This window comes from Panthera tigris, chromosome A3 (assembly GCF_018350195.1).
Source record: "Panthera tigris isolate Pti1 chromosome A3, P.tigris_Pti1_mat1.1, whole genome shotgun sequence".
NCBI classification, from domain to species: Eukaryota; Metazoa; Chordata; class Mammalia; order Carnivora; family Felidae; genus Panthera; species Panthera tigris.
This window is the reverse complement of record NC_056662.1, coordinates 28,237,614-28,264,469: the sequence shown is the minus strand read 5'-3', so window position 1 is coordinate 28,264,469 and position 26,856 is coordinate 28,237,614. Positions and strand designations below refer to the sequence as shown.

Below are 26,856 nucleotides of genomic sequence, written 5' to 3'. Positions count from 1 at the left end.
CGACGTCAGGGACTGAATCTATCTCCTTCACTGTTGTTTCCCCAGCACCTAGCACAGTGATTGGCATATAGTAGACGCTCAATTAGAACATAAGTAGATAAGGCATGAATGAACGAATGGGTGGATCCCGACCTGACAGGACAGGCTTCATGCAGGGCGGTGTGAATACCGACTCCTCTTCCAACGAAGAAAAGCAGAGCTCAGAATCCTGAATCGTTTGTTGATCGCTAACGTGAACGCACACATGCGCTGACCTCCCACAACCATCGTTTTTCACGCAAGTGTGCACTTCGAAGTGTGAACCTGCCCAAAGGCACCCAGCCGGGAACGGGCCGACCCCCCGGCCATTACCCCCATTTCCCACACGCGGAAACTCGGGGAAAGAGGAGGCCGCCGGCCGGGAGCACGAGAAAGGAAGGGCGGGGGCAGCAGGACGGCGCTCCAGACGGCTGCATCCGGAGGCCGCGGGGCTGCCGGGCTTCCGGTCCCCCAGCCCCGCGGCCCGGGCTTCGGGGACGTGCGCGCCGTGTGGGGCGCGCACGCAGGGCGGGGCGTGCGGGGGCGCGCGCGTGCGCAGGCCAGGCGCCCAGGGCCGAGGCAGAGCCGGGGAGCTGCCGCCAGGTCTGCTGTGGGTCCACGCTGCCCGCCGCGCCGCCCGCCAGCCCAGCGTCCCCAGCCGCCGCCGCCGCCGCCGCCGCCATGGGAGTGCAGGTGGAGACCATCTCCCCCGGAGACGGTGAGTAGGCGCGCTCGGCGCTCCCAGAGTGCCCCCTCCGCCGCGCGCATCCGCTCACCGCTCCCGTCTGTCTGTCTCCTTAGGGCGCACCTTCCCGAAGCGCGGCCAGACCTGCGTGGTGCACTACACGGGTGAGTCGGCGGGTCCGCGGGGTGGGGGGGCCCGGCCCCGGGTGGCCTGTAGCTGCCGCCTGGGGGCAGAGGCCCGGGGCGTGGCGGCGGCGGCGGCGGCGGGGCCCGCGTGGCCCGAGGCGGAGGCCTGGGCGGTGGCAGCGCCCCCGAGGGGGCGGCCTCGCGCCTGCCGAACCCGGGACGGTGTGAGCCGGCGGTTTCGCGCTTCCCGAACAGCCCTGTGCCCACTGCACAGATGGGGAAACTGAGGTTTGGGGAGGCGAAGTCGCCGGCGCAAGGTCACATGCTCCGGAACGGGCAGAGCCCTGGCCCCGGACCATCAAAGGATTTGTACCATTTCTGTGTCCCGGGTGACACCCAGCCTCCCCTTCCGGCCCTCCCTTGGATGGAGATAAGAAGGGCGAGGTAATTTCCAGTCTGCGGAGGGGCCTCTTCCAAAGTCGGGATTCATCCTGGTTCCCAAGGCACGGCTTTGACTTCAGCCTGGCCTCGGATGAGCTAGATCCGCTCATCTTACTTTTGAGCCACTTTGAAATCCAAGCCTCGGTAGCCACGACAGCCTGGGCTGCCTGAACGTGTAATTTCGCCCCTCAGCCCCTGCCCCCCAACCCTTCTAGGAGTAGAGGTTTTCTCATCCCCATTTGAAAGTTAAGGAAACTGAGGCCCAGTTAGGGTAACGAACAGTAATGAAAACCAAAGGAGATTGTAGACCTTCAGCCAGAATTCAGACTTCAGAGTCTGGTGCCTTGAGACCATCTTTTAACTCCATGCCCTTACAAGGTCCTCCTGGGTTGTATTGGGGAGGGGGGTGGAGGCTAAGCAGGCGGAGACTCTGTGGCTGTGGGCTGGAGGGGGGGTGGTGATTGGTGTAGCTGCACTGTAGATTCGAATAACCTTCCCTCCCCGTCCTTCTTCCCCTTTCTCCTCCTTCCCACCCTTTCCTCTGTTCCTCCTCCCCCTTCCTCTGTTTCTTCTCCTTCCCTCCCTTCTCTTTTTTCTCCTCCTCCTCCTGGGTAGTAGGCTGTAGGCAGTTGTGACCAAGCTGCTCAGGCATAAGCTTTACCCTTCCCTCCCAGATTATGGGGGGAGCCCTGTGTTAAGGGAAGTGACTTTCACTGGGAAGGAGAAGGAGGCCCCCAACATCCCCTTTCCCAGGCGTTTTGACTTATTTGGCTGTTTTGTTTCTCTGGCCCTTCTCCGTGGGCAGAAATGGGGGCAGGGGGTGGAGGGAGTCAAGAACTAGAACCTTTTAAAAGGCTACCAAAGGAGGAGGTACTGCAACCCATCTTCATAGGGAACTTTCTCGTGCCTGTGAAATGAAGCTGGAAAGTGGTTCTGACGTTTTTAAATGGCCATTTTTGTAGGCCATGGTCAGCACCCGAGCCTGGGAGGTCTAATGGAGGAAAGCTTGTCAGTTTGGTTGCTTGTGATCGGTGGGATGAGAAGAGTAAGCGTTGCCTTTTGCAGTGCTGGGGTGAGTGGGCAGTTAATGCGGTTCCCACCGCCAACTTGGTGCGGACCCTGGGACTCGGAGAGGTAATGAGGTGACTGTCCCACCCCCATTTTATAAGTTAGCCATACTAGGATAACTGGCTCTATCTGTCTCACTCCTGAGTCTGTGCCCCTCAGCCTTGGCTTACCCGTCTTTTAGTGCTCATGGCGGGATTGGATCCACAGCATGTCGACAGAACCATGCCTCACTGTGCCTTTTGGTGAAATGTCCCCACACAGCACGTCTGGAGCCTTTCCTAAGAGAACAGATGGTCGTGGGACCCAGAACACCATCAGGGCTCCCAGTGCCTCTTCTCCAAGTCTGTGTTTTCCTTGAGGGTGGCACCCACCCACACATTCCCCGAACAGCCGCAGGACCCTGGCATGCATCAGGACAAAAGCTTTCTTTTTTATGTCATTTTTGATAAGCTCTACAAAGACGCCTCAGTGAGGAGCCAGCTCTGCCCCTTGCTCACAGAATAGGCTGTTCTTGGGCAGGCGGCTTTGTTCCTGTGGGTCTTTGCCACCAGCCTCCCAGGAAGAACCTGTTTGAGGCCTGTGGGGGCGTGAGAGGAATGGGTAGGCGCTTTGAGATTTCATCTGTAGCAGTGAAGGCTTTCAAGCCAGTGGGAGCAGAATTCATCTTGATGGAACATAATGGGGGTGGGGAGAGTTACCATAAGAACCTGAGGGTCTTCCCAGGCAAGGAGCCCACTGGGGCTCAAGAAGGGAGAAGAAATTCTCATAGCACTCCTAGTTTTTCTCCCTGTTTTTCTCTACCTGGTTGCCCCAGTATTCCCTTGTCGGATTCGTTTTTCTTTGCTTCTCCCAAGTGGAGATGTTGGATGTTGGAAGGCCCCTGTGTGCCCCGCCCCTCCCACCCCATGCCCAGTGTCTCCGTCTCCTTTTGAATATCCAGCTTACGTTGTTTGGCCGTGGGACTCCAATGATGATAGTTCCTAGGAGGGAAAAATCTAACTGGCCCAGGTTCAGGTCAGGCAAACACTCTTGATCCAGCCTGCTCTGGCCTGGTATCCCCTGCTGCTGACTGGGGGCAGGTCCAAAGAAAGAGCAGTGGAAATAAGGTCTCAGCCAGCAGAGACATGCATAGCCCAGGCTGACTTTGACCACATGGACATTTTAAGTGCCGCTGGTGGCTGCCAGTCGTAGCCCTGATGCCACTCTCAGGGCTCCCTCTGGTGCCTTCTGTGGCCCCTAGCAGAGCACAGCCTGCACGCGGCTTCAAAGAAAGGCCTGCGTCACCTCTTTGTGGTGCCAGAAGGGAAAACGAAAACTTTGCTGCCACCAGCCCAGCGCCTCCCAGTAGCATGACAGGCACTGAGGTGGGAGGAAGGAGGTGGAAGGGTAACTTGCCAAGTATGTGCCTTGAGGACCAAGTGGCTTCTCACAGCTCCCTCCTTGCCTCCAGTAGTTCGTCATCTGTATTGTTGAGCCTGTCCTGACACACAGCCAGGCTTGTGTCCCTTTTACTCATGTCAGCAGGCCACATGCCTGCCTTTGTCAGAGCAACCTTAGGTGGATTGAAGGAATTCTGGTTTTATCCTCTTGAAAAGTAACTGACATCATGTCCTTGGGGTTGGGTTTAAGCTGTCAGCAGCCTGGCTTCTAAACGAGGAGGACCAAGGGTCCTTCAGCCCTGTCTCCTCAGAAGGTCCACTTAGAGGGCAGCCGAGGTGACCACTGTCCTGCAGCCCTCTCCCCAGCCCCTTGCTTCTCTTTAACCTCTGTCTCCCCTCCCCTCTCCTCTCTACTTTATTCCGTCCCCCCCCCCCACACCACCAGCCGAGTGTTTCTCGGCTGATCGGATGTCTGGAGGAAGGCTCACCCCCAGCAGAGGCTCCTCCGACGGGCCCCCACTCGGTGCTGACTTCAGTCAGAGAGGCTGTGACTGGAACAGGACCCTGTTTCCTTCCTACGGCAGGTGTTCACTGAGCAGCAGCGACAAGCCAGGCACTAGGGACATGGCCAGTGGACGACATAGGCAGAGACCTGATGTGGTGGGGCTTCCTTGCATGGCAAGGCCCAGGCAGGTGCGAATGTCAGGTGGGGAGAAGCACTGTGGAGAGGTGAAAGCAGAGTGCAGGCGTGGGCAGGGGGTCGCTGCTTTTGGGGAGAGTGGTTGCCAAAGGCCTCTGACAAAATGACACGCTAATATTTACCCACGGGAAGTTGAGTGAGCGGTGTGGGTATCGGGGCAAGAGTGTTGCAGGCAGAGGGCCCGAGGCTGGGGCGTGCTTGGTGTGGTGGGAGAATGGCAAGGAGACCCGTGTGGCTGGACCGGAGGGCGTGAGGGGAAAGCGGTGGGAGGAGGGGTGATGGGGGGGCCTTGCAGGTTGGTGACTCTCTCTCTGAGTGAGATGGCAGCCCTAAGAGGGTTGTGAGCTGACCTGGATTTTAACAGGCCCGCTCCCTTCTGGCTCCTGTGTGGACGTTGAACTTTTTGAGGGCAGGGACAGAAACAGGGTTCCGGTTGTATCCTGGGTGTGTGGCGTGCCAGCCTGGGCAGGTGGGGAGAGGTGGTGCCAGGTGGACGGTGATCCCCGAAGAGGAAGTGGGCCCTTGGCTAGGTTTCGGCTCTTGCGCCTGCCGGATAACATGTTATGAGAGCTCAGCCGAATTGTCCCACTTTTCTCAGCCTCCGTGGCCATCCGTAAAATGGGAATAAGAACACCTGCCAGGAGCAGTGACAGTGCTGCTGTTATTATACGACTGTATGAAGGCTGCTCGTGTCCCAGGCACTGGGTGATGCGTTCCCCGCCCTCCTCCCCACCCCCCCCCCCCGCCCTTCCTCCCACCAGCACTGCCCGTGATGTCTCAAGTGGGAGAAAGGCAGAGCCCCGGTGTCAGCCCTCAGTTCCTGGAGTGGCCCAAACTCCCACGCAGGGCGGGGTTGGCCCTGAGACCTCAGCCTCTGTTCCTCTACAGATAGGGAAATGGGCACTTATAAGAGAGATGGGTCTGAGTGAGGATTCAGGTTAAAAAAGGCTAACCTTGGGGCCCCTGGGTGGCGTAGTTGTTAAACGTCCGACTCTTGATCTCGGCTCAGGTCATGGTCTCATGGTTCCTGAGTTCAAGCCCCGCATCAGGCTCTGCAGTGATATTGCAGAGCCTGCTTGGGATTCTGTCTCTACTTCTCTCTGACCCTCCTTCACTTGTGCTCAGTCGTGCGCTCTCTCTCTCTCTCTCTCTGTCTCAAAATAAATAAACTTATAAAAAAAAATTTTTTTTTAGATAAAATAGGTCTAACCTTGCCTACAGAATAGAATAAATTGGCTAAGAAAGTTGTAGCTGAGTTGCTAAACGTGGGTACCGAGGGGGGTTGTTGGTGTTTGTTTTCCTTTCTTGTGTCTTGAGGGGCACGAGCCGAGCAGAGTTGGGCCGTGGCAGCTTGGCTGTGTAAGCCGAGGTGTTGGTCCTTTTTTTTCCATGGAAGCATAGCTGACACACGACGCTTCGTTGGTTTCAGGTGTACGACACAGGGATGTGACAAGTCCGTGCGTTGTGCTGTGCTCATCACCAGCACAGCCGCCATCTGGGGGTGTCCGTTCCTCTTCTCCTCGAGCTTCCTTAACATAATGGGGTTTTAACATTTTGGAAATAGACCTTGCTACGGAAGCATCATTTTCTTTCCTCTGGGATCGTGGTTACCAGAGTACAGAATCCTGCAGGTGCCCTTTTCTCCTTCCACCGGTAAGAGTAGGAGGCTCGCCGGTCTTAAGTGAACCAAAGGCCCCATAGCATGCTTGTGTATGTGTATGTGTGACTCTTACTTGCGAAGTTTTCACACATAGAGAAAAATCTAAACAAATAGCCACGTGCCCACCACCGAGATTCTGTGATGGTTGACATTTTGTTGAGTTTGCCATTTCTGTCTCCTTACAGAATATGCGTGTGTGTGTGTGTGTGTGTGTGTGTGTGTGTGTGTGTGTGTGTGTGTGTACATGTGATCTGTGGGTTTTTCACGGAGTCATTTCAGCCACAGACATCATGACACTTTAAATACTCGAGCATGCTGTAAGAATACGGATATTCTCCTTATCCTCCTACTGGTCACACCTAAGAAAATTTGAAATGACTTAAGTGACCTAAAACCAGATGCATTATTGTAACCCCCCCCCCCCCCAGTGGTCCTGAAAGTGTTTTTTCTTTCTTTAAACCAGAATTCTTTTAAGTTTTACTCATTGCAGTTGGATGTTGTGTCTACTGCCAATCTAGGAGAGGCCTCGTGCTGGTTTTTTTCTTAATGGCCCTGGTTTTTCTTTTCTTTTTTTTTTTTTTAACGTTTATTTATTTTTTGAGACAGAGAGAGACAGAGCATGAAAGGGGGAGGGTCAGAGAGAGGGAGACACAGAATCTGAAACAGGCTCCAGGCTCTGAGCTGTCAGCACAGAGCCCGACGTGGGGCTCGAACTCACGGACCGCGAGATCGTGACCTGAGCTGAAGTCGGACGCTCAACCAACTGAGCCACCCAGGCGCCCCGGCCCTGGTTTTTCAAAGAGAACCGTCTTGTGATCTTACCGAATGAATGCCCTGCGTCCGTCCACTCGTTTTCTCCCGGTGTCATCTGGCCGCTTCCGCCTCGTGTCGTCTGCCGTCCAGTCATGCCTGGTGCTGTGTGCTCGATACTCAGCACACCGTGGGGAACAGCATTATTGGTGGTGCCGAATTTGATCTTTTCTGTAAGGGTACGTTTCCCCCTTCGCAGTTAGCAGCAGTTAGTGGGGCCCTGGGCATCCTGCCCGTGCCTGGTCTCCTCCACCTTCCCCCTCTGGTGTGGACATCATTGCTGATTCTTGCCAGAAGTCTCCATTTCATTGGCATTTGCAAAGAGGCGGTTTTAAAAATTCCTTCATACCTTCCACATTTATCAGCTGCCATTCCATAAGATAGGGTAGAGCTTAATTCTTTCCCTTTAATTTAAATCTTCATTTTAAAGAATTTGTTTTGTCATCTTTCCCAGGGGTGGCAAGAGACTTTCCCCCCCTTTATCCACTTGTTTGTTTGTTTGTTTTTAGTATATGGACTCATAGTAAATTTTCCTGAGGGCTTAAAATCATTGATACTCATTATCCTTCTTGATCCTCACGTTGTCCCAGATTCGGCCAGCAGGAGCCCCTTTGGGCTGGCTCCGGTACCCTTTTGATATGCTCGCCCTACTCCCTAGTCACTTCCTTGGTGTCCCTACTCTGGTCCTGGCATCAGTTGTTCTCTCCAGAGAGCTCTGGTTCCTTTCAGTAGGTCTCATGGGCTTTTTTTTTTTTTTTTTTTTTTCATTAACAGCTTTATTGGATATAATTTATGTACTATAAAAATTTAACATAGGCTTTTTAACTTGAATGTTTTTGGTGGTTAGAAACTGATTTTATGGGGCACCTGGCAGTAGAGCATGTGACTCTCGATCTCAGGGTCATGAGTTCAAGCCTCATATTGGGCGTGGAGCCTACTTAAAAACAGATTTGGGGGGCCTCTGGGTGACTCAGTCGGTTAGGCGTCTGACTCTGGCTTTTTTGGCTCAGGTCGTGATCTCACGGTCTGTGAGTTTGATCCCCATGTCAGGCTCCGAGCTGACAGTGTGGAGCCTGCTTGGCATTTTCTCTCTCTCTCTCTCTCTCTCTCTCTCTCTCTCTCTGCCCCTCCCCAACTCTCAAAATAAATAAAACATTTTTAAATAACTGATTTTATGAGGTGCTAATGGGTTCATTGTATCTGTAAACTAGGAATTGCTTGTCTGCTTTGGGATTTTCTCTAAAAATAGTATTGTCACCTTTTATTTCTCCTGGAAAAGGCTGGGGGTACTTTGGATAACTTAGGCATGTACTATTCAGTTCTCCCTTTTGGTGCTTATGATGATGTTTGTTTATTTTCATTATTTTTTTTTACCGTTTATTAATTTTTGAGAGAGAGAAAGAACACAAGCGGGGGAGGGACGGAGAGAGAGAGAGAGAGACATAGAATCTGAAGCAGGCTCCAGGCTCTGAGCTGTCAGCACCGAGCCTGACTTGGGGCTCAAACCCATGGACTGCGAGATCATGACCTGACTCTCGCATGACTGCAAGATCACTGACTGAGCCACGCAGGTGCCCTTGTTTATTTTTATTTCTATTTTTCCTCTCCTGTTCTTGTACCTACTTGAAGAACTCAACTGAGTCCTTGTGTGCCTTCCCCTAGCTCACTTTAACTTCGGCCAGATAAATACTAGCTGTGGAAAGAGGAGGAGGAAAGGGAGTGGGGAGAAACAACCCTCTCCTGGGTGCTGTCTTCTGTTCTCAGTGCCTTTTCTCTCCCCTCCCAGGAGCTCAGACCACCCTGGCCCACCTCCAGTTCCTGGGACACACCAAGGGCCCCCCCCCCCCCCCCCCCAGAGAACTCTCTGGCCCTGTGCTTAGGTGCCACCACTCCCCACCTCAGGCAGACTCCTATCTATCACACTTACATGGCACCCCCTCAGTGGGTCTTCCCCAGTTGACCCTTGGCTAAAGTGGTTCTTCACAAATGCATCACACACGTACCTTGGATTCTCCGGCAAGGCATCTGTCCATTTCCTTCATGGCCTTCCTCGCGGTCAGGTTGTATACAGTTACACCCACCCTTTCCCCAGTAGACTGCAGGCTTCAGGAGGCCAGAGGCCTAGTGGTGGTGTTCTCCAGGGCCTCTCCCCATCAGTGCCTGGCATGGAGTCTCTCAGGGACAGTTTGAATAGTGGTCACTTAGGACTCTAGCTGGAGTGGAGAAAGGCCACATTCCTGTTACATTTGGTATAACGTTTCTGTTTCCTTTAAGCTAGAATAAGAGCAAGAATCTACCTTCTGCACTTTGCCCAATCCCCGTGGATTAGTAAAATTGTGACTGTTTTCTCTCACACCTACTACACACAGGGCAGCACACCAAGCCCTTCCCTCAGTCATTCAGCAAACATGTTAGGAGCTGGGGAAGGCTTCACCCTTGCCCTTGAGGTGCTTACCTTGAGGGAGTGCCTTCCCCTGCGCCTACCTTTTCGAGAGAAGGGCCTTGAGCAGCCCCCACCTGGAGTGGAAGGGCCACGTGGTCTTGGATGTGTATGGCTCGGGCCGGCAGGAGGGGAGAGCTTGCCAAGTGTGTGCAATGGCCTGGAGGGGGAAAGGGTGCCTTTGGTTTCTCTACAAGCACTCACTGACTATCGATTATGTGCAAGGCACTGTTCCGAGCACCAAGAACATAGGACTGAAGAAGACACAGTGCCCGTCCTCGTAGATCTTACACTGTAGTGGGAAAGTGGTTAACAAGCGAAGATATATTGTATGTTAACCAGTAAGTGTGAAGGAAGGGACAGGAGAAGGTTTAGTTTTAGATAGACCGGGGAAGACTTTAATGAGAGAGTAACATTTGAACCAAGACCTGAAGGGTGTGAGGGAGTAATCCATGTGACCATCTGGTAAGAGCATTTTAGGCAGAGGGAACAACAGGGACAAAGGCCCTGGGGTGGGCGTATCCCTGGTGTGTCTACAGAACAGAAGGAAACAATGTTCTTGCAGCGGAGAAGTATGAGAGTCACCAGGGATGAAGTCAGAGGGATGGCAGTGTGGGGTGGCAGCTCTTACAGGGCCTCCTAGGCCATTTTCAGGACTTGAGATTCTGTTCTGAATAAGATGGGGGGCCGTGGGAGGGTCTTGAGCAGAGGAGTAGTAGGGTCTGGCTTGTATTTTAAAAGAATGTCCCTCTAGCTGCCGTGTCAAGTTTAAACTGTAGGAGAAAAAGGGCAGACGCAGGGATACCAGGGAGGGGATTACTATGGTCATCTGGGCCCAAGCCCCAGAACTCACGCCATTATACCCTACAGCCTCCCGCCTCCGTGTTTTCTGGAAAAGAAGAAAAGCTAAAGATCATGCATATTTCTACCATTACCAAATAGCCACTGTTAAGTATTGTTTTCCTTCTGTGGGCTCTCCCCCACCCCGCCCCATGAGATACAATGTGGCAGTATTTTTACTCATTTATGATAAAGTGGAAGATGGAGAGGCATGCCCACAAGGATTTCATTCTGGTTTGTGTACTTCCCATCATGGGATCTCCTTTGAAAATACACTTTTGGTCATAGAATCTAAAGAGATTTAGCAAAAGTTTAGGAGCATTTCCAGATAACAGAGGGGATGTGTTCTTGTGCTCAGTTGGTGCAATGGTGGGGAGGAAGCCGGCTCTCTCTTTGGGTAGGCACTTGGCCTTCGATCATACCACGTTTGTGGGGCTGTCAGAGCTCCCAGTTCAGGAAGGTTGCCCTGGGAGTGCAAACCCAGAGGCCTGGAAATGGACATGAGACATAAACTTTGAATTCATATGTCTTAGCTACCTCAGGTGTAGAGTCTCTTTTCATTCATCATGATGGGGACTAGTGGGTAGTTGATCGTAAAAATGACATGACTTCTCTAAACATTTTATTTCAAATCCAAACATAAATCGTTTACTCAAGGCCCATGTCTTTCTGTTAGGATGGCTCTTCTGGTAGAGTTTCCCGTCAAGGTTCTTGTAAAAACTAATTTGGATTCTTTTAAAGCCAAAACAGCAAGGACTGTTGGGAGGTCATCTCAACGCCCAACCTTTCTATATGCTTAAGATTTCTTTCTTCAGACATACATCCGTCTCATCCACACAGTTACTCACGAGCAGTATTTTTCAGTGACTTGCCTTTATTGAGTCTTTCCAAACAGCTAGGACCACTCTTTTTTTGTTGTTCACACTCCTGTTTCATTTTTTTTGCATACTGTTTGATTATGTTTTCTCTACTCGGTAAGTATAACTGACATAAGTGAGTCTGGGAGTCAGCATAGCTGACCAGCCCTTGGTAAGCATAAAGCTCACATGGGAAAAAAGAAATGAGCATCACTAGAGACTAGGAGATACAGGCTCTTTCTCCACTCTGGGGCTGTGCATGCTGCGGTTTGTAGGAGTCTTTGGTGAGGCAGTTAAGTTAAAGGCTGTTGAGGAAATTTCTGTACATAAGGAGGAGAAGGAAACAGCTAAGCCTGGGTCGGTACATCCATTTGTATCTAGGTCAGTACAGCCATTTGAGAATGTTCCAGGTGGCTTTGAATGCACGTCTGCAGAAAAATTGGTGACTTTCGGTTCAGTTTCCCCACCTCCATTCAACCATTGTACTTTTGTACTTAAGAAAACACGTGTTGAGGGGCGCCTGGGTGGCTCAGTCGGTTAAGCCTCCCACTTTGGCTCAGGTCATGCCCACGTTGGGCTCTGTGCTAACAGCTCAGAGCCTGGAGCCTGCTTCGGATTCTGTGTCTCCCTGTCTCTCTGCCCCTCCCATGCTCATGCTCTCTATCTCTCAATAATAAATAGACGTTAAGGAAAAAAATTAAGAAAATACGTGTTGAGGGGCACCTGGGTGGCTCAGTTAAGCGGCCGATGTCAGCTGAGGTCATAATCTCCTGGTTCGTGGGTTCGAGCCCCGCATCAGGCTCTGTGCTGACAGCTTGGAGCTTGGAGCCTAGAGCCTGCTTTGGATTCTGTGTCTCCTTCTCTCTCTGCCCCTCCCCAGCTCGTGCTCTGTCTCTCAAAAATAAACATTTAAAAAAATTAATAAAAGAAAATATGTGTTGAATTGAACATAGAAATCCTTTCTCCCTCTTCCAACTGTGAATGGCAAGAGCTTTGTTTTGTTTGGAGGTTGGGATGTTCTTTGTTGTTGTCATTGTTTGATTTGGCTTTGGGTTTTTTGTTTTTAATTTAAAAACTTTCTAAGTTCTGCACCCTGCAAAATGCCTATGAAAACCACCTGCAAAGATTCCATCCGCAACCGAAAACCACACTGTGAGTCACAAGCTTGAGCTGCAACAGGTGCCGGAGCCCTCGCTACCGGTGCCTTGTGCAGCCACTTCCCTTACCCTGTGGGGGGGATATGGGGGTGCTGCCCCCCTGAAGCCCTGGAGGTAGCTCCATTTCTGTTGGATTATTAGTGAAATAATAACCCAGTGGTCCTCTCGAGTCTCCACATCCTGGCCTTGGGTCTTAATCACTGCTTCTTGGGCAGTGCCTCGGGCCAAGTACCAGGAGCAGAGTCCGAGGGCACGTGCTCCTCAGCAGCTGCTGGCCAGGTCTGCCTTTGCTGGTTCCTTCTGAGCGAGCACACCCTGAAACAGAAGAGCAGCAGGAAAGAGCAGGCTGCTGTGGGGGAGGTGAACTTGAGATTGTTCCCCACATTTTTTTTTTTTTTTAAGCCCTCCTGCTCCCTCCCCAGGGATTGGAGTCTGGTTCTTCCCCAAAGGAACAGCTAAATCGTTCGGGAGGAAACTCAGACAAAGGTGACATAAACTGTCTTGCAGCCAGAGGCTGCTTTAACACTCTCTCCTGCAACCCTTTCACACAGGCTTGTGCTTTTAGCTGGAGACCCCCAGATTTTCACATTTTTTTCTCACTGATTAGTAATTCAAAGGTGCTAGAAGTAAAAGCTGCCATTCTGGGATTACCCCTCAGATCCTTCCTACCGTACAGGGAAGAGGTCTAAATATGGAAGCCTCATGCTTGTCCTGCTGATTCTTAAAAATCGTGCAGGCAGAGCCAATCTTAAAGTAGTCGCGAGTGCCGCCAGCACTGCGGGTGCCAGGGGTGGAGCTGAGTACATAGCACATACAGGGACACAGCACTTTGCGTCCAGGTCTGTGACCTTAAGCTGCGTTCAGTCAGGAGAGACAAAAATTCATTCTCGAAAGGGAGACTATGGAGCCATCCCAGGCGGTCTGTGGACCATGAGGCGTAGCTTTGTGTGTAGTCAGAAGGGACATCGGTCGGTTCCGCAAATGGAGGGCCATGCCGTTGCTGGTTTCTGCTGGGAGTGCCCTTTGGAGCTTAGAGTGTCAGCTGTCAGGTCTGAACTGTAACCTCAGTTGCCTTCTCTCATCAGAGCGTGCTTTCTCTAGGAAATTACGGCACTGGCTTGGCAGGTGGTTTCACCGTTCAAGGGCTCCCGGTCCTGGCACACAGATGTCCAGAGTTGGGAGCAACTGCTGAGACTTGACGGGCCGCCTGCTTTCCTTGCCCCCTCCCTAAGCAGAGGAAGTCCCTCGCCATCCGCCGCCAGCTTGGGTGTAGGAGGTAAACGCACGTAGGATTTCAGCGAAGCACACTTTCTTCACTTTTTTTTTCCTTTCGGAAAAACCCCCCAGTTTTGTAGAGGCCTAATTGACGTTCGATAAACTGCAATTAATGTGTACAATTTCCTAAGTTTTGGTATGTCCCTTCATTATCCTCTGAAACCTCCTCTTTCCATCCCCAACAACCACTGGTGCGCTTTTCTGTCAGCAGAGTTTGTATTTTCTAAAGTTTTGTATATACGGAATTGTACAGCGAATACACCCTTGTCTGGCTTCTTTTGCTCAGCATAATTATTTTGAGATTATGCTGTTCGTGTATCAGTAGCTCATTCTTCTTTATTGCTGAATAGTTTCCTACTGTGTGGATGTGGTTTGTTCATTCACCAGTTGGCAGATGTTTGGGTTGTTCCGGTTTTTGGCTATTCAAGGGAGGCTGCTGTGCATATATGTATATAAGTCTTTTTGTGTGGACATAGGCTGATATTTATCCAAGATGAACGGAATGGCTGGGTCGTATGGGAGGTGTATGTTTCACTTAAACGGGCCGGCCTGTTGTCCAGAGTGGTCGGTCCACTTGATATTCCCAGCAGCAGCAGCAGCATGTGGGAATTCCAGTTCCTCCACATCCTCACCAGTGCGTGATTATGATCAGTCTTTTTAGTTGTACTCTTTCTAATTCAGTAGTCGTCATATCGCCTGGTGGTTTTAATTTGCCTTTTTTCAGGGAAGTATCTGTTCCAATCTTTTGTCCCTTTTTAATTGAGCTCTTTCTTTTCCTATTGTGGAGTTTTGAGAGCTCTTTATATATTCTGGACACAAGTTCTTTATGAGGTACATGCTTTCCAAAGGTTTTCTCCCAGTCTGTGGCTTGACTTTTCATTCTCTTAAAAGTACGTTTTAAAGTGCAGAAGTTTTTAGTTTTGATGACGTTCAGTGTATCCTTTTACGGATGGTGCTTTCTGGCCTCATGTCTAAGAAATCTCTGCCTAACCCACAGTCACAAAGATTATTTCCCTGTGTTTTCTTCTAGAAGTTTTATAGGTTTCATGTTTACAGTTTTTGGGTTGATACTTGATGATGTGAAGTATAGGTCCATGTTTTTACTTTTTTGCCTATGGGTGTCCAGTTGTTCCGTCCCAGTGTCATTGTCGTCTTTGGACCTTTGGTTTGAATCTTACTGCCCTTCTCTACTGATTCTAACAACTGTCAGCTCTGGGTGAGTTTCAGTTGATTGGTTAGTCTCTTTCATTGTGGGTCGTGTCGTCCCGCTTCTTTGCATGTGTGCTAATCTGGATGCTGGACATTGTGAATTTTACCTTTTGAGGTGCTGGCTATTTTTGTTCCTATAAATCTTCTTGAGCTTTGTACTGAGAAGCACTTAAGTTACTTGGAAACAGTTTGATCCTTTTGGATCTTGTTTTTATGATTTGTTAGGTGGGTCTGGAGCGGTGCTCAATTTGGGGCTGATTATCCCCCACTCCTGAGATGAGATCTTCTGGATATCCTCCTACTCAGTGCCTCATAAACCATGATTTTCTCCAGTCTGGCTAGCGGAACAGTCACTGATCCCAGCTCTGTGTAAGCACTGGGCACTGTTCCTTCTAATCCATCCTTTAGATCGTTCTTTTCCTGGCCTTAAGTAGTTTCCTTAAACGTGTGCTGATTAGTTTTCTGCTGAATACTCAAGAGGGACCCTCTGTAAATCTCCGGGGATTTCACTCTACACTTGTCTCCTTCCTGGTTTGTGTCCTTTGGACTCCCAGCTGCTTTGAGCTCCATCCAGGTCCCTCTCCCCGGAAATGCCCAAGGCTGTAAGCTGGGCATTCATAGGGCTCGGCTCGCCTTGCTAGTTCCCCATCTCTCAGGAATCACTGTCCTTTGTTGCAGTGTCCAGAGTCTTGTCTTAAAAACCATGTTTAGCTGTTATCTGGGTTATTTCTCTGTCTCTTGCTCTCTTTTCTTTTCTTTTTTTTTTTAATTTAATTCTTTATTTTTTTTTTTACATCCAAATTAGGTGGCATATAGTGCAACAATGATTTCAGGAATAGATTCCTTAGTGCCCTTTACCCATTTAGCCCATCCCTCCTCCCACAACCCCTCCAGTAACCCTCCATATTTATGAGTCTCTTCTGTTTTGTCCCCCTCCCAGTTTTTATATTATTTTTGTTTCCCTTCCCTTATGTTCATCTGTTTTGTCTCTTAAAGTCCTCATATGAGTGAAGTCATGATTTTTGTCTTTCTCTGACTGACTCATTTCACTTAGCATAATACCCTCCAGTTCCATCCACATAGTTGCAAATGGCAAGATTTCATTCTTTTTGATTGCCGAGTAATACTCCACTGTAGATATATACCACATCTTCTTTATCCATTCATCCATCGATGGACATTTGGGCTCTTTCCATACTTTGGCTATTGTGGATAGTGCTGCTATAAACATGGGGGTGCATGTGTCCCTTGGAAACAGCACACTGTATTCTTTGGATAAATACCTAGTAGTGCGATTGCTGGGTCGTAGGGTGGTTCTGTTTTTAGTTTTTTGAGGAACCTCCATACTGTGTTCCAGAGCGGCTGCACCAGCTTGCATTCCCATCTCTCTCTCTTTTCATGACGGAGGTTTTGTTTTGTGTTTTATTTCATGTGTTTATTTCATGCATTTCATTTTGTTTTTGTTTCTGTGTGGGTTTTGTTTGTTTGTTTGTTTCGTGGGAGGGTAAATCTGATCCCTAATACTCCACCTTTGCCAAAGCTATTTTGATGTAACAGCTTCTGTCATATTCTGCATTCGGCACTGACCAACCTAATTCACACTCTAGAAAACACTGTACACATATCCATTTCTCCTTGTTAATGGACACTGCTTCCTCTCCTACATCACCTCCTCACCTGGCCTGACAACTTACAGGCATATATAAGGTGGTCTTTTCCTCCCCATTGGGGAAGCCCTCCTTCTAGCCCCTCCTTGCCCGTATAGCCTGTGCCAGTTGCGTGGCATCTTGCGCAGCTCTAGAGGTGATGTTTACCCTTCAGACTTAGATTATAAGATAACCCCTCCTCGGGCGTAAGGCACCCCACCATTACCAACACCACCACCCACCCTTCCTTAAGAAGATTTCTCCTCCAAGGAAGTGGGAGTAGGTGAGATTGACAGGTGGGAACAGTAGTCTGAAGTTGTGGAGCAAGGCTCATGTCCTTGTCCCAGGAGAAACAGCTCATCTGAAATAGGGGAGGAGAATAAGGATCCTCAGCAAAGCTCCTGCTTACAGCCCCTTCACTTAGAAATCCTTCTTGGTTTTTCTGGTTTCTTAAAGTAGTAGGGAAAGGCTTTGTCCTTCAGTGTCCCAGAAAACCTGAAGAGATCTGGGGCTAGACAGACATGCTCCCAGACCCACAGTCTCTGCACTGAAGAGTGTCCATTTCTCCAGGTTGGCTCAACAGCAGGTAGCACCTTGTGTGTTTGGCCTGGAACTGGCCAGACAGTAAGCATCTGGAGATAGCTTGGCAGTGCATTTAATCAGGTATGAAAGGGAAGTGTAGGGAGTCTGTCCCCATACCCTGTGGTTTCTCATTGCAGTCAGAACATGATCTTGCCCTGGTTGGGGTCATGTTCCTATTTGGCTGAAAGAGGCTAATTCTTTTGTAGATACACTGTATTTTTAAAAATTTTTTTTAAATGTTTGTTTATTTATTTAGAGAGCACAAGCAAGGGAGAGGCAGAGAGGGAGAGAGGGATATAATCCCAAGCAGGCTCCGTACTGCCAGCATAGATCCCCATGTGGGGCTTGATCCACGAACCACAAGGTCATGACCTGAGCCAAGATCAAGAGTCAGACGCTCAACAGACTGAGCCACCCAGGCACCCAGGCATACGATATCTTTTAAACTGTGAGTTGCAAGCCAGTAGTGTATTATGACGTAAATTTAGGGGGTCACAGTCAGCTTTCTTTTTAAAAATGAGAAGTGCATCCCATGTCGTAACTATTACGTGTAAGTCTTGTTTTGTTGATAAACGTTTATGTGTCCTGGGTCCTGGCAGGGCACGCTGGTCTGCTGTCAGAACGGTGACGGCTCTTTGTGGTGTGAGCTGTTGAGCTCCAGTTTTACCCCCTCATGGCAGCACTGCAGTGGGGTGTGTGTTGCGTACATATCCAGTAAAGGGTCACCTCATACCTGTTCGGTTATTTTCAGTAATATTTCGGCTGACTTAAGGCAAAGCAGATTTTTAACCACCTCAGAACCTAAAGCTTGAGGGAGGCAGTGTGGGGCTGGTTCATAACAATGGGACAACTACTCTGTGGTACTCCTGACCTTCTCATGGTTACAAAGTGGCTGCCAAGGCTCCAGACATCACATCCTCACATGATGGTGTTCAACAAGAAGGGAGGGCAGGAGTTTTCTTCCTGAATGGGTTTCTTTTTTTTTTTTACCCGTGAGGCAGGTCTTTCCAGCAGGGCTCCAGTAGACTTCGCAGTTGATCCTAGTGCCCAAACTGGCCCATGTGCCCACTCCACACCAACCCTGGTGAAAGGCTTAGATTGATTCCAGTTCATCTCCTGGGCCATGCTGTTGCTGCTCCTGGAAAGTTGTTCAGTTGGAAAGAGGGATGGGAGTGCTTGGTCTGGATTTTCCAAGGGTGTGGAATGTGCAACAGCCTGGGTTCCAGATGGCCCTCTAAGCAGGTTTTTCTGTGTGTGTGTGTGTGTGTGTGTGTGTGTGTGTGTGTGTGTGTGTGTGTGTGTGTGGTGTTGTTGTTGTTTTTAATTTTTCTTTTTAATGTTTATTTTTGAGAGAGACAGAGACAGAATGTGAGTGGGTTGAGACAGAGAGAGAGGCAGACACAGAATCCGAAGCAGGCTCCAGGCTCTGAGCTGTCAGCACAGAGCCCGACACGGGCTCAAACTCATGCACTGCGAGATCATGACCTGAGACGAAGTCGGACGCTCAACCGACTGAGCCACTCAGGCGCCCCTTTCTCTGTGTGTTTTGTCCAGCCAGCCTTCACAGGCAGGGCTCAGAGGTCAGGGACCACCCTGTCTTCTAGGCTCTTTCCCAGGGGGCTTCCTCACCTAGTGATTTACATATCAAGGCTGCTTAGGAAGCCCTGGGGCTCCTCTATTCAAGGTCTCCTTAAAAGAACACAGACCAGGAAGAGGCTGTTTCTGGTCTTTGGTCTCCTTCATAGCTCTCAGTCCCCATTGGGCTCAATGAAAGCCTTTTGCTAGAGCCAGGCCCCACTACCCACTGACTCTGACCTTGGGTGAGTTAACTAAGCCTTGGAGTTGATTTCCTTATTTTTGTTGCAAGCAGTCTCGGTGGGTGCATGGAAAGGCTGTCTGGCTGGTCAAAGAGCGGATTCTGAGAATCCAGCTCATTGTCTGCTCTCACCCTTGATGCGGGGTTCAGTTAGGCTGGGTTCCGTGTATGCAGTAGAGCCTACAGGGGAATGTCTACAGTGAAGGTGGACGCCTATTCTCCCAGCTACTCATTTATAGGAAACTGTTCAAGTCCTGTCATTTGTCACTTCTTTCATCTGGTGGTAATTGTGTTCTGGTGGAGAGATGAGCTCCGTGTACGCCCCAGCTTGCTGGTCGTGGGGCCTCAGTTGCTGGCTGTGCACTGACCTGGCAGGGGTGGGGCCCCGTCCTCCCGTCTGCCTCATGGTCCTCAGCTCCCAGCTCTAGGCTTCCGGCGGGGTCAGCACCCGCTCTGCTTGGGACATCTGTCTGCCTTCCTGCTCCGTGAGGACAGCAGTTCCCGTTCCCGCCACTGCCCATTTCCTATTCGTCAAAGTACAGCTAGTCTGGTGGCTCTGATAAAGCTCTCAACTGCTCTCTGCTTCCCTATCCCGCTTACAAGTCTTGACATTGTTTTTTAAGTTGGGATTTTGTTAGGGTTTCCCTCCTCCTCTAGAAGTGGCCAAACTCAACAGAATTCTGTGTTTCACGGGGTCTCCTGAGCGATGCTTAGAACCGTGGAGGCCCCCCACCCCCACCCCACGGCCCCCAGTGAAACCTGCTCTGTTAGCTGTATGTCAACAACTGGCTTGCCCTTCCAGTCTGGGATGGACGGCTCTCCCGTCGGTCCCTCTGGCTTCCCAAGAACCCACCGCAGACGGTCGTCTTTGAAGGAGGGGCTGCAGGTGTATGTCCCTGTTGTGGCATTCACCCTCTGGCGTCTCCACCTCTGCAAGTCCCCCTTTGAATAGTGGCTGCCATTGTGGCTCGTCCGGCTCCCCGGACACGGGGGTAGTCCAATGAACGTGGCGTTTGGACTGCTAGTCTAGCTTGGGCAGGCGGCTTCCCCTCCCTCTGCCTCAGTTCCTTCCTCTGTGAAATGGGGACAGTGCTGGGGGAGGATCAGGTGCGTGCAACGTCGCTGACTCCGGGTGGAAGCCCTGCCCGCAGTTCGGCTGGAGCTGCCTGGGGGCCATCAGGAGAGGTTTGCGGTGGCTCTTGCATGGCCGCCTCTCCGGCCGTCCGACGCCCACTGGTGTCCTCCAGTTCGGTTCGGCTGTGCTGCCGCCCGCCATCAAGGAAGGCCTGTTGCTCCTGGGCTGTGTGTGACTTTTAGCTGTTGCGTGTGCCTCCGGGGCCCACGGCGACTCTTAGTCCGGGGGCAGGGGTGCCGGGAAGCCCCGTCAGGAGCGCGCAGTTCCCTGTTCTCACACCAGGTAGACAGCCGCCTGCCTCTGGGGCCTGGCCCGCTGCTCGGAGGCGGGAAGAACATGCGCAGACCCGGGTGGAGGGCCCGTCCCAGCTGCGGAGGCCCTCGGAGGACGCGGGACGCCCTGCCGGGCCCTTCAGCGCTGGCGTCTGGGACGGCCACTCTGCTGCCGGCGTCTGACGGGTCGCGCCGTCACTCCTTGTCGCTCATGTTACAACTGCCCTTTTTCACAGGGATGCTTGAAGATGGAAAGAAATTTGATTCCTCCCGGGACAGGAACAAGCCTTTAAGTTTATGCTAGGCAAGCAGGAGGTGATCCGAGGCTGGGAAGAAGGGGTTGCCCAGGTATGCTCTCGTTTGTTTTGTTTTGTTTCCTAGTGTTTACCTTTTAAATGATGCTTGTGGCTAGGACATTCACGTGGTTCAGAAATCAATGAAGGTGTAAGTGGAAAATTTCACTTCCGTCCCACCCCGTCTTGCCAGTCCCCTCACCCCCAGGAAGTCATGTTACTAACGTTTTCTGTAGAGTTTCTTCAAGCACGTACTTTTTTTCCCCCCGCTGGGGACCCACACAGTGTTCTGCCCTTTGCTTTTTCACTGAATCTCTCTTTCACGCTTTATATATCTGCACATAAAGAGGGGAGGAAGCTCTCTTACCACATTCCCTTAGGTGGGTGGACAGTAATTGACGTGATCGGTGCCCTATTGATGGTCACCTCCAGTGCTTTGCTGTCATAAACAGTGCCGCGGTGACCAGTCTTGTGTGGACTTAATTTTACATTTGTGTGAGCGTTGCCGTAGGCAGACTCTCAGAAGTCGGGGTGAGGGCTTCACTGGCTGTGCACGCTGTATTTTGACACTTTGCCAAGTTGCTGTCCGTAGGGATTATACCGAGCTGCCACCAGCAGGCTGTGAGGGGGCCTGTCTCCTCCCAGCCCCTCCAGCACAGTGTGTCGTTAAACTTTTGGATTCAGGACAATACAGCGAGTGAAAAAAAATGTGGTCTTGGTGTGGTTTTAATTTGCATTTGTCTTATTATTGGCCCTGTTGTGTCAGACCGCTTCCGAGAGGTCATACTCCTGGAGAGAGTCATTTTGTTTGTCTTGAGTCCGTTTCCTCGGCCCTTCCTCCCCGTTAGTGTAAACAGCTTTTGTTCTGCCAACATGACAGAATTCCCAGTGGACAACAGGGGACCCAGGGTTGCCAGATTTCAGTTGGGCTCTAGCCTTCCATCGAGCCCAGCAGGTTTTTTCTCGGCGCTGACCAGGTTCCAGCGTCCTGAGACTCGGGGCTTTATGTCAGCCCTGTGTCATAGGTAATTAGTCTCTTTCCTTCCACCAAAGAGAACTGAAATGTAACCAAAGTGGAGAGAAAGATTTCTGTCTTTCTCTTTTCCAGAATACACACTGATTTATCTCCAGATGAACTGTTTAACCTGCAGAAACTTTAAGCCACCCCACCCCCCAAGCGTCTAGATTTCTGTTCCTGCAGGGCAGAGGGTTGGCAGTGCGAGGAGGAGAGAGGATCTTCATGGTTTACTTCCCTTTGGAAATCTCTGTCCCCACTGCCCTCGTCTGGCTGGCTCTTGGTCTGTAGCCCATCCCCCAGCGACCATGCCACCCATTGTCCACACCACAGCCATCTTCTGTGGCTGTTCCGGCACTGGAACAATAACTGCGTTGTGTTCCAAGAGCCGTAGCTGCCCCCGAGATAATGTTATCAGCCTATTTTACATCCCAGGCTTGGTGAGGCCTCGCGGGTGTTGGGGAGATGCCCAGCCTCCCCCCGGACCCACAGCTCTGTCACTTGTGAGAAGTCTGAGTGGTCTGAGACCTGCATAGAGCATCTTTGAAACTCCACGGGGTATTTGTTTGAATGAGTTAAAAGCACAGGAAGAAGGGGGGTTATCTTGTGCCCCTTTTCCCTTTCTTCTGAGATCGTTGTTTTGCTTTTACATGTTTACAGGTACGCAGTCCTGCCATAGGTACTGTTTTGGCAGCTTGCTTTTTTTCCTCTGACTGTGTCTGGGCCATCTTTCCGTGTTAGTGCATTTAAGGCCACTGTGTTCTTTCTGGTGGCTGACCCATGTTGCAGATGTGCCAATGAAACCACTCCCCTTATAATGAGCATTTCGGGTTGTTAGAAGATTCTGGAAGTAGAATTGCTGAGTAAAAGGACATGATCTTTTTTAAATTTTTTTATTTTATTTTAGAGAAAGAGCGTGAGCTGGGGAGAGGGGCAGAGGAAGAGAGAGAGAATCTCAAGCAGGCTCCATGCTCAGGGCGGTCTGAGGCAGGGCTCGATCCCACAGCGCTGGGATCATGACCTGAGCTGAAATCAGAAGTCAGATGCTCAACTGGCTGAGCCTCCCAGGCGCCCCAGGACACGAACGTTTTGAAGTTCATTAGATTAAGCCATAATGCTTTTAACTACTCTTATCACCGTAGTTCTGCGTGTCCTCGTTTCCCAAAGGAGAGGGGAACACGGTTTCTGAGTTGTGTTAGAGGAGCGCAGCCTGCAGCTCTGTCCTTAGTTGCTGTCTCCTGGGCTGGGTCAGGGAGCCAGGAGTGCACAACGGAGGGCTTAGCGGAGAGTGCTGGAAAGGTGGGCAGAGCAGAGAGCCTGCTCACCGTTCAGAAAATATATACTGAAACTCACTTAGTGTAAGTTTTGATTTGGAAATGAAAAAGGACAAATGTATTTTTTTTTTTTAATGTTTGTTTATTTTTGAGAAAGAGTCAGAGTAGGGGAGGGGCAGAGAGAGAGGGAGACACAGAATCCGAAGCAGGCTCCAGGCTCTGAGCCATCAACACAGAGCCCGATGCGGGGCTTGAACTCACAGACTGTGAGATCATGACCTGAGCCGAAGTCGGACGCTCAACCGACTGAGCCACCCAGGTGCCCCCAAATGTATTTTTTAAAGTGAAAAATTTCCCTCCACCCTGGCCACTGTACTCTCTCCTCCCCATGAAAACCTGGTATTATTTGTGTCCTTCCAAAGGTGTTTTCTGTTTATCTAGGCAAGGTACAAGTATATAAATACTTCCCTCTTTTTACACTATTGGTAACGTACCATACATGCTTCTTTGTAAAATTATGTTTTTTAAAAAGTTTTCTATATGTCTGACTAGAAGTATAAATAAAGTACAGAAAAAGTAGACTACCCCATATACTACCTTCTGTGTGTGTGTGTGTGTTTTCTTTTAAAGCGGAGTTTTGATCAGAATACTTTTTTAAGAGTGTAGGTGCCACACACATATGCTTTGGGTGACAGGCCACCAAAGGACTGAGTGGTGACACTTCTGTGGCGCTGGCTGCCCAGAGCCGGGTCAGTAAACCCTGGGCAGAAAGGTGGTTTTTTATCTGCCATTGGGCCCCTGAGAGCCAGATGCAGGGATCGTGCAGCCTGACTGTCAGCCTCCACGTTCCGCACGGTCGCTGTCCTCGCCCCGCTATGCCGCACCAGCACACCCCGGTAAACGGCCCTGCTTCTTACAGGGACAGCTGGGGAGGGCGTCCAACTGAGTCTCTCTCTTTGTTCTTTTCACAGATGAGTGTGGGTCAGAGAGCCAAACTGACCATCTCCCCAGACTACGCCTACGGTGCCACCGGCCACCCAGGCATCATCCCACCGAATGCCACCCTCGTCTTTGACGTGGAGCTTCTGAAACTGGAATGACAGGGACAGCCCCCCTCGAGCCCCCTGTGCCCCGTTCTTGGGTGAGGAGCTGAGTGCCCAAGGGCCTCCTACCGCCTTGGCACCCCCCGTTTACCGCCTGTTTGCTGGGTAGCAGAACCAAAAAGGCCTTGGGTTTTCCCCCTGCGTTCTTGCTCTATTGGGTAGTGTTTCGATTTTAGTTACTGGTATACACCTCAGATGCCACAGTTGGTCATCCTGGGGAAAGGAAAGCCACGTGCTGTTGAGCAGACTCATTGGGACGGGGCCGCTGATAGTAGCTGTTGAAATAAAGTATGTTTTTGTATATAATTTGCAAACTAAAACCGAGCTGGGAACCGGAAATACGGCCAAATTTATAATGCTGGCATTTTGGTTCTGTAGAAGTAACACTGTTAAGGACTACACCCTAGTGTGTGCAGCCCCCTCGCCATGTAGAGTGTGGTCACTGCCTGTCAGGGGGTGTGAGAGAGGCACTGTCACCCGAGCCAGCTGCCTCGGGGGCAAGTCCAGGACCCTGGAGCGCTCAGGCCAGCTCATTTTCCGTGCATGGGAAGCTGAGGCCAGGGCGTGCTTTTGAAATGTAGAGGACACTCCCAGACACTCCTAGGAAAGGACCTTAGGGACCATCAGCCTTCCTGCATAACAGGTGAGGAAACCGAGACCTGGAGAGAAAGACCTTACTCGAGGTCACTTCCAGACCGTGGCAGACTAGCACCAGAACCCCTTCCTGGGCTTGTTTTCCTTCCTTTACCCTCATTTCTAGGAAGCCAAACTCCATGTCGTAATGACTCATAACTTTTCATGTGGGTTTTAGGATCATAAAACACACGAATGGTGTCATCTTTCCAGCTGGCCCCAGACCTCTACTTTTGCCCCCTTCCTGGCCCTTGGAGCCAGAGGACCACAACTGGGGCCTGAGGGAGAATGCCTTTGTTCGAAAGTGGTCACAGGTGGCTGCCAGCCTGTCTGTTATGGTCTAACCTTGTCCTGCTGTGGACTCCGTTAAGCACAAGGGCTTTTGAAATTCTTAGCTCTTTTCCTCTCCCTGTGCTTTGAGCCCTACATACCTGGGTCATACAGACCTGGGCCAGTTTGCTGACCTTGGCTTCTGTACTTGTCATTCTTACTAGGAAGGAACTCCTTACAGAGCCTCTGTCTGCCCAAAGGTCTATACCTAATCTAAACCCTCTTTCCTGTTCTCTGAGAGTTAAGCCCTTTGGACGTAAAAGTATTTGAGGAGAGCCTTGGGATTATCTTGATTTGGGTACCAGCGTTCTATAAATCTGGTCGGATGGAGGCGGAGGAAGGAAGGGAGAGAGGGCTGTGAGTCACCCTGGCCTACACCTCCCCACACACGGCCAAAGAACATCTCAGACCCTCTTGCAGAGCTCTTGATGGAAAGCCCAAGGGCAGATCTGGAAAGTTGTAGGTTGGAGTAGATGAATAAAGACTGCAGACATTGTCTAAATCCCTTCAACATGAAGGATATACGCACACGGAAGTCACCTGGGAAGCCTCCTGATGCCCAGGCCACACCTTCGGCCACTTAACCACAATTACTGGCAGTGGGATCCAAGCATTGCAGGTTTTTAAAGCCCCCCAGGTGATTCTTGTGTGCATCCGGCTTGGAGACCCAGTGACCTTGGGGAACTGTACCGTCACTGCTCTCCTCAGCAGGTAAACATAAGCTTAGGTTCAAAACAAAACAAAAAAACTGCCAATTGAGCCAGGAAGGAGCCTGCTCACCTGGGAATCCAGCCCAAGCCCGGCCAAGCCCGGCCAGAGCAGAAGTGGCTCGTTCAAAGGGAGACCTGGGAACTCTTGGGGGAAGGGACCTGCCGTGGCAGACAGCCTCGAGTCCGCCCCCGCCGCGCACGCAGGGCACTGTGCTGCCGGAACTGACAGGTTTTCTGTCCCCAACAGATGTGCCGTGGAGGGATGTGGCGCCTCCAGATGCGCACACGCGAATCCGTATGGAGCTTTTCCTGATGTTCCACTACACTCTTTGTATAAACATCGACCCCGACTGAATGTGTTGTCACCCGGCTTCGCTCTTTCCCTTTCTCCTCGTATGTGTGTTGACCTAAACTATCTGCCGTAAACCTCAAGTTACTCATTTTATTTCGTTTTCGTTTTGGGGTGAAGGTTCAGTTTCAGTCTTTTGGATCTAGGTTTCCACTTAAGTATTAGTCAAGTATTAACAGCACAAGTAATGGGTTAATTTTAGAATAGGAATTGGTGGGGGTGGGGGGGGTTGCAAGAATCTTTATTTTATTATTTTTTTTTTTTTTTGGATGAAATTTTTATCTATTATATATTAAACATTCTTGCTGCTGCGCTGCAAAGCCATAGCAGATTTGAGGCGCTGTCGAGGGCCGAATTATCTCCAAGTTGAGAGATGTCCTTGGGTTGAATTAAAAGCCCTACCCAAAACTGAAATGGGGAGGGGGAGGAGAGCCTTTGCCTCCACTGCCCTGCCCCACCCTCCCCTTAAACCCTCTGCCTTTTGGAAGCAGATGGTTGTCACTGCGATGTTGGACACTACAGGTATTTGTCCCCAGGCCAGCAGGGACCTCTGAAGCCTTCTTCGTGGCCTGGCTTCCCCCCACCCCCACCCCCGCCCCCGCCCCTCCATCCTGTGGTTTTTCTAACGGATATTCAGGACTTTTGTAATCTCATAGCTATCCAAGCTCCACTTCCTAAATTTTAAGAAACTTTAATCGAAAGTTTAAATTGAAGGTGCTGTTTGTAGACACTTAACACCCGATGAAAGCCCAGCCATCATGACAAACCCTTGAGTGTTGTCTTGAGAAAAATGATGCTGGTCATCACAGCTTCAGCATCTCCTGGTTTTTGATGTGCAGCATTGATGTTCAGCTCCCCCTGCCGATCTCAGAGTTTCCTGCCTTTTCCTCCCCCCTCTCACCCCTTTGCTGTCCTGTGTAGTGATTTGGTGAGAGAAATTATTGCTGCCTATCCCCCACCCCCACCTCCCTGCACTATGTATAAGTTCCAAGTTTTATTATTGCAATAAAAGTGCTTTATGCTGGCTTTTCTCA

General features: G+C 50.6%; 1 protein-coding gene across 1 annotated transcript; it reads left to right on the top strand.

Annotated features, from left to right (window-relative positions):
- Window positions 1-564: 564 nt before the first annotated feature.
- FKBP1A (FKBP prolyl isomerase 1A) lies at window positions 565-26,856 on the top strand. Its single transcript, XM_042980737.1, is given in 6 exon segments — window positions 565-736; window positions 820-867; window positions 20,352-20,402; window positions 20,405-20,463; window positions 23,669-23,838; window positions 25,721-26,856. Coding segments are annotated over 5 exon segments (324 nt in total). The 5' UTR covers window positions 565-699; the 3' UTR covers window positions 23,798-23,838; window positions 25,721-26,856.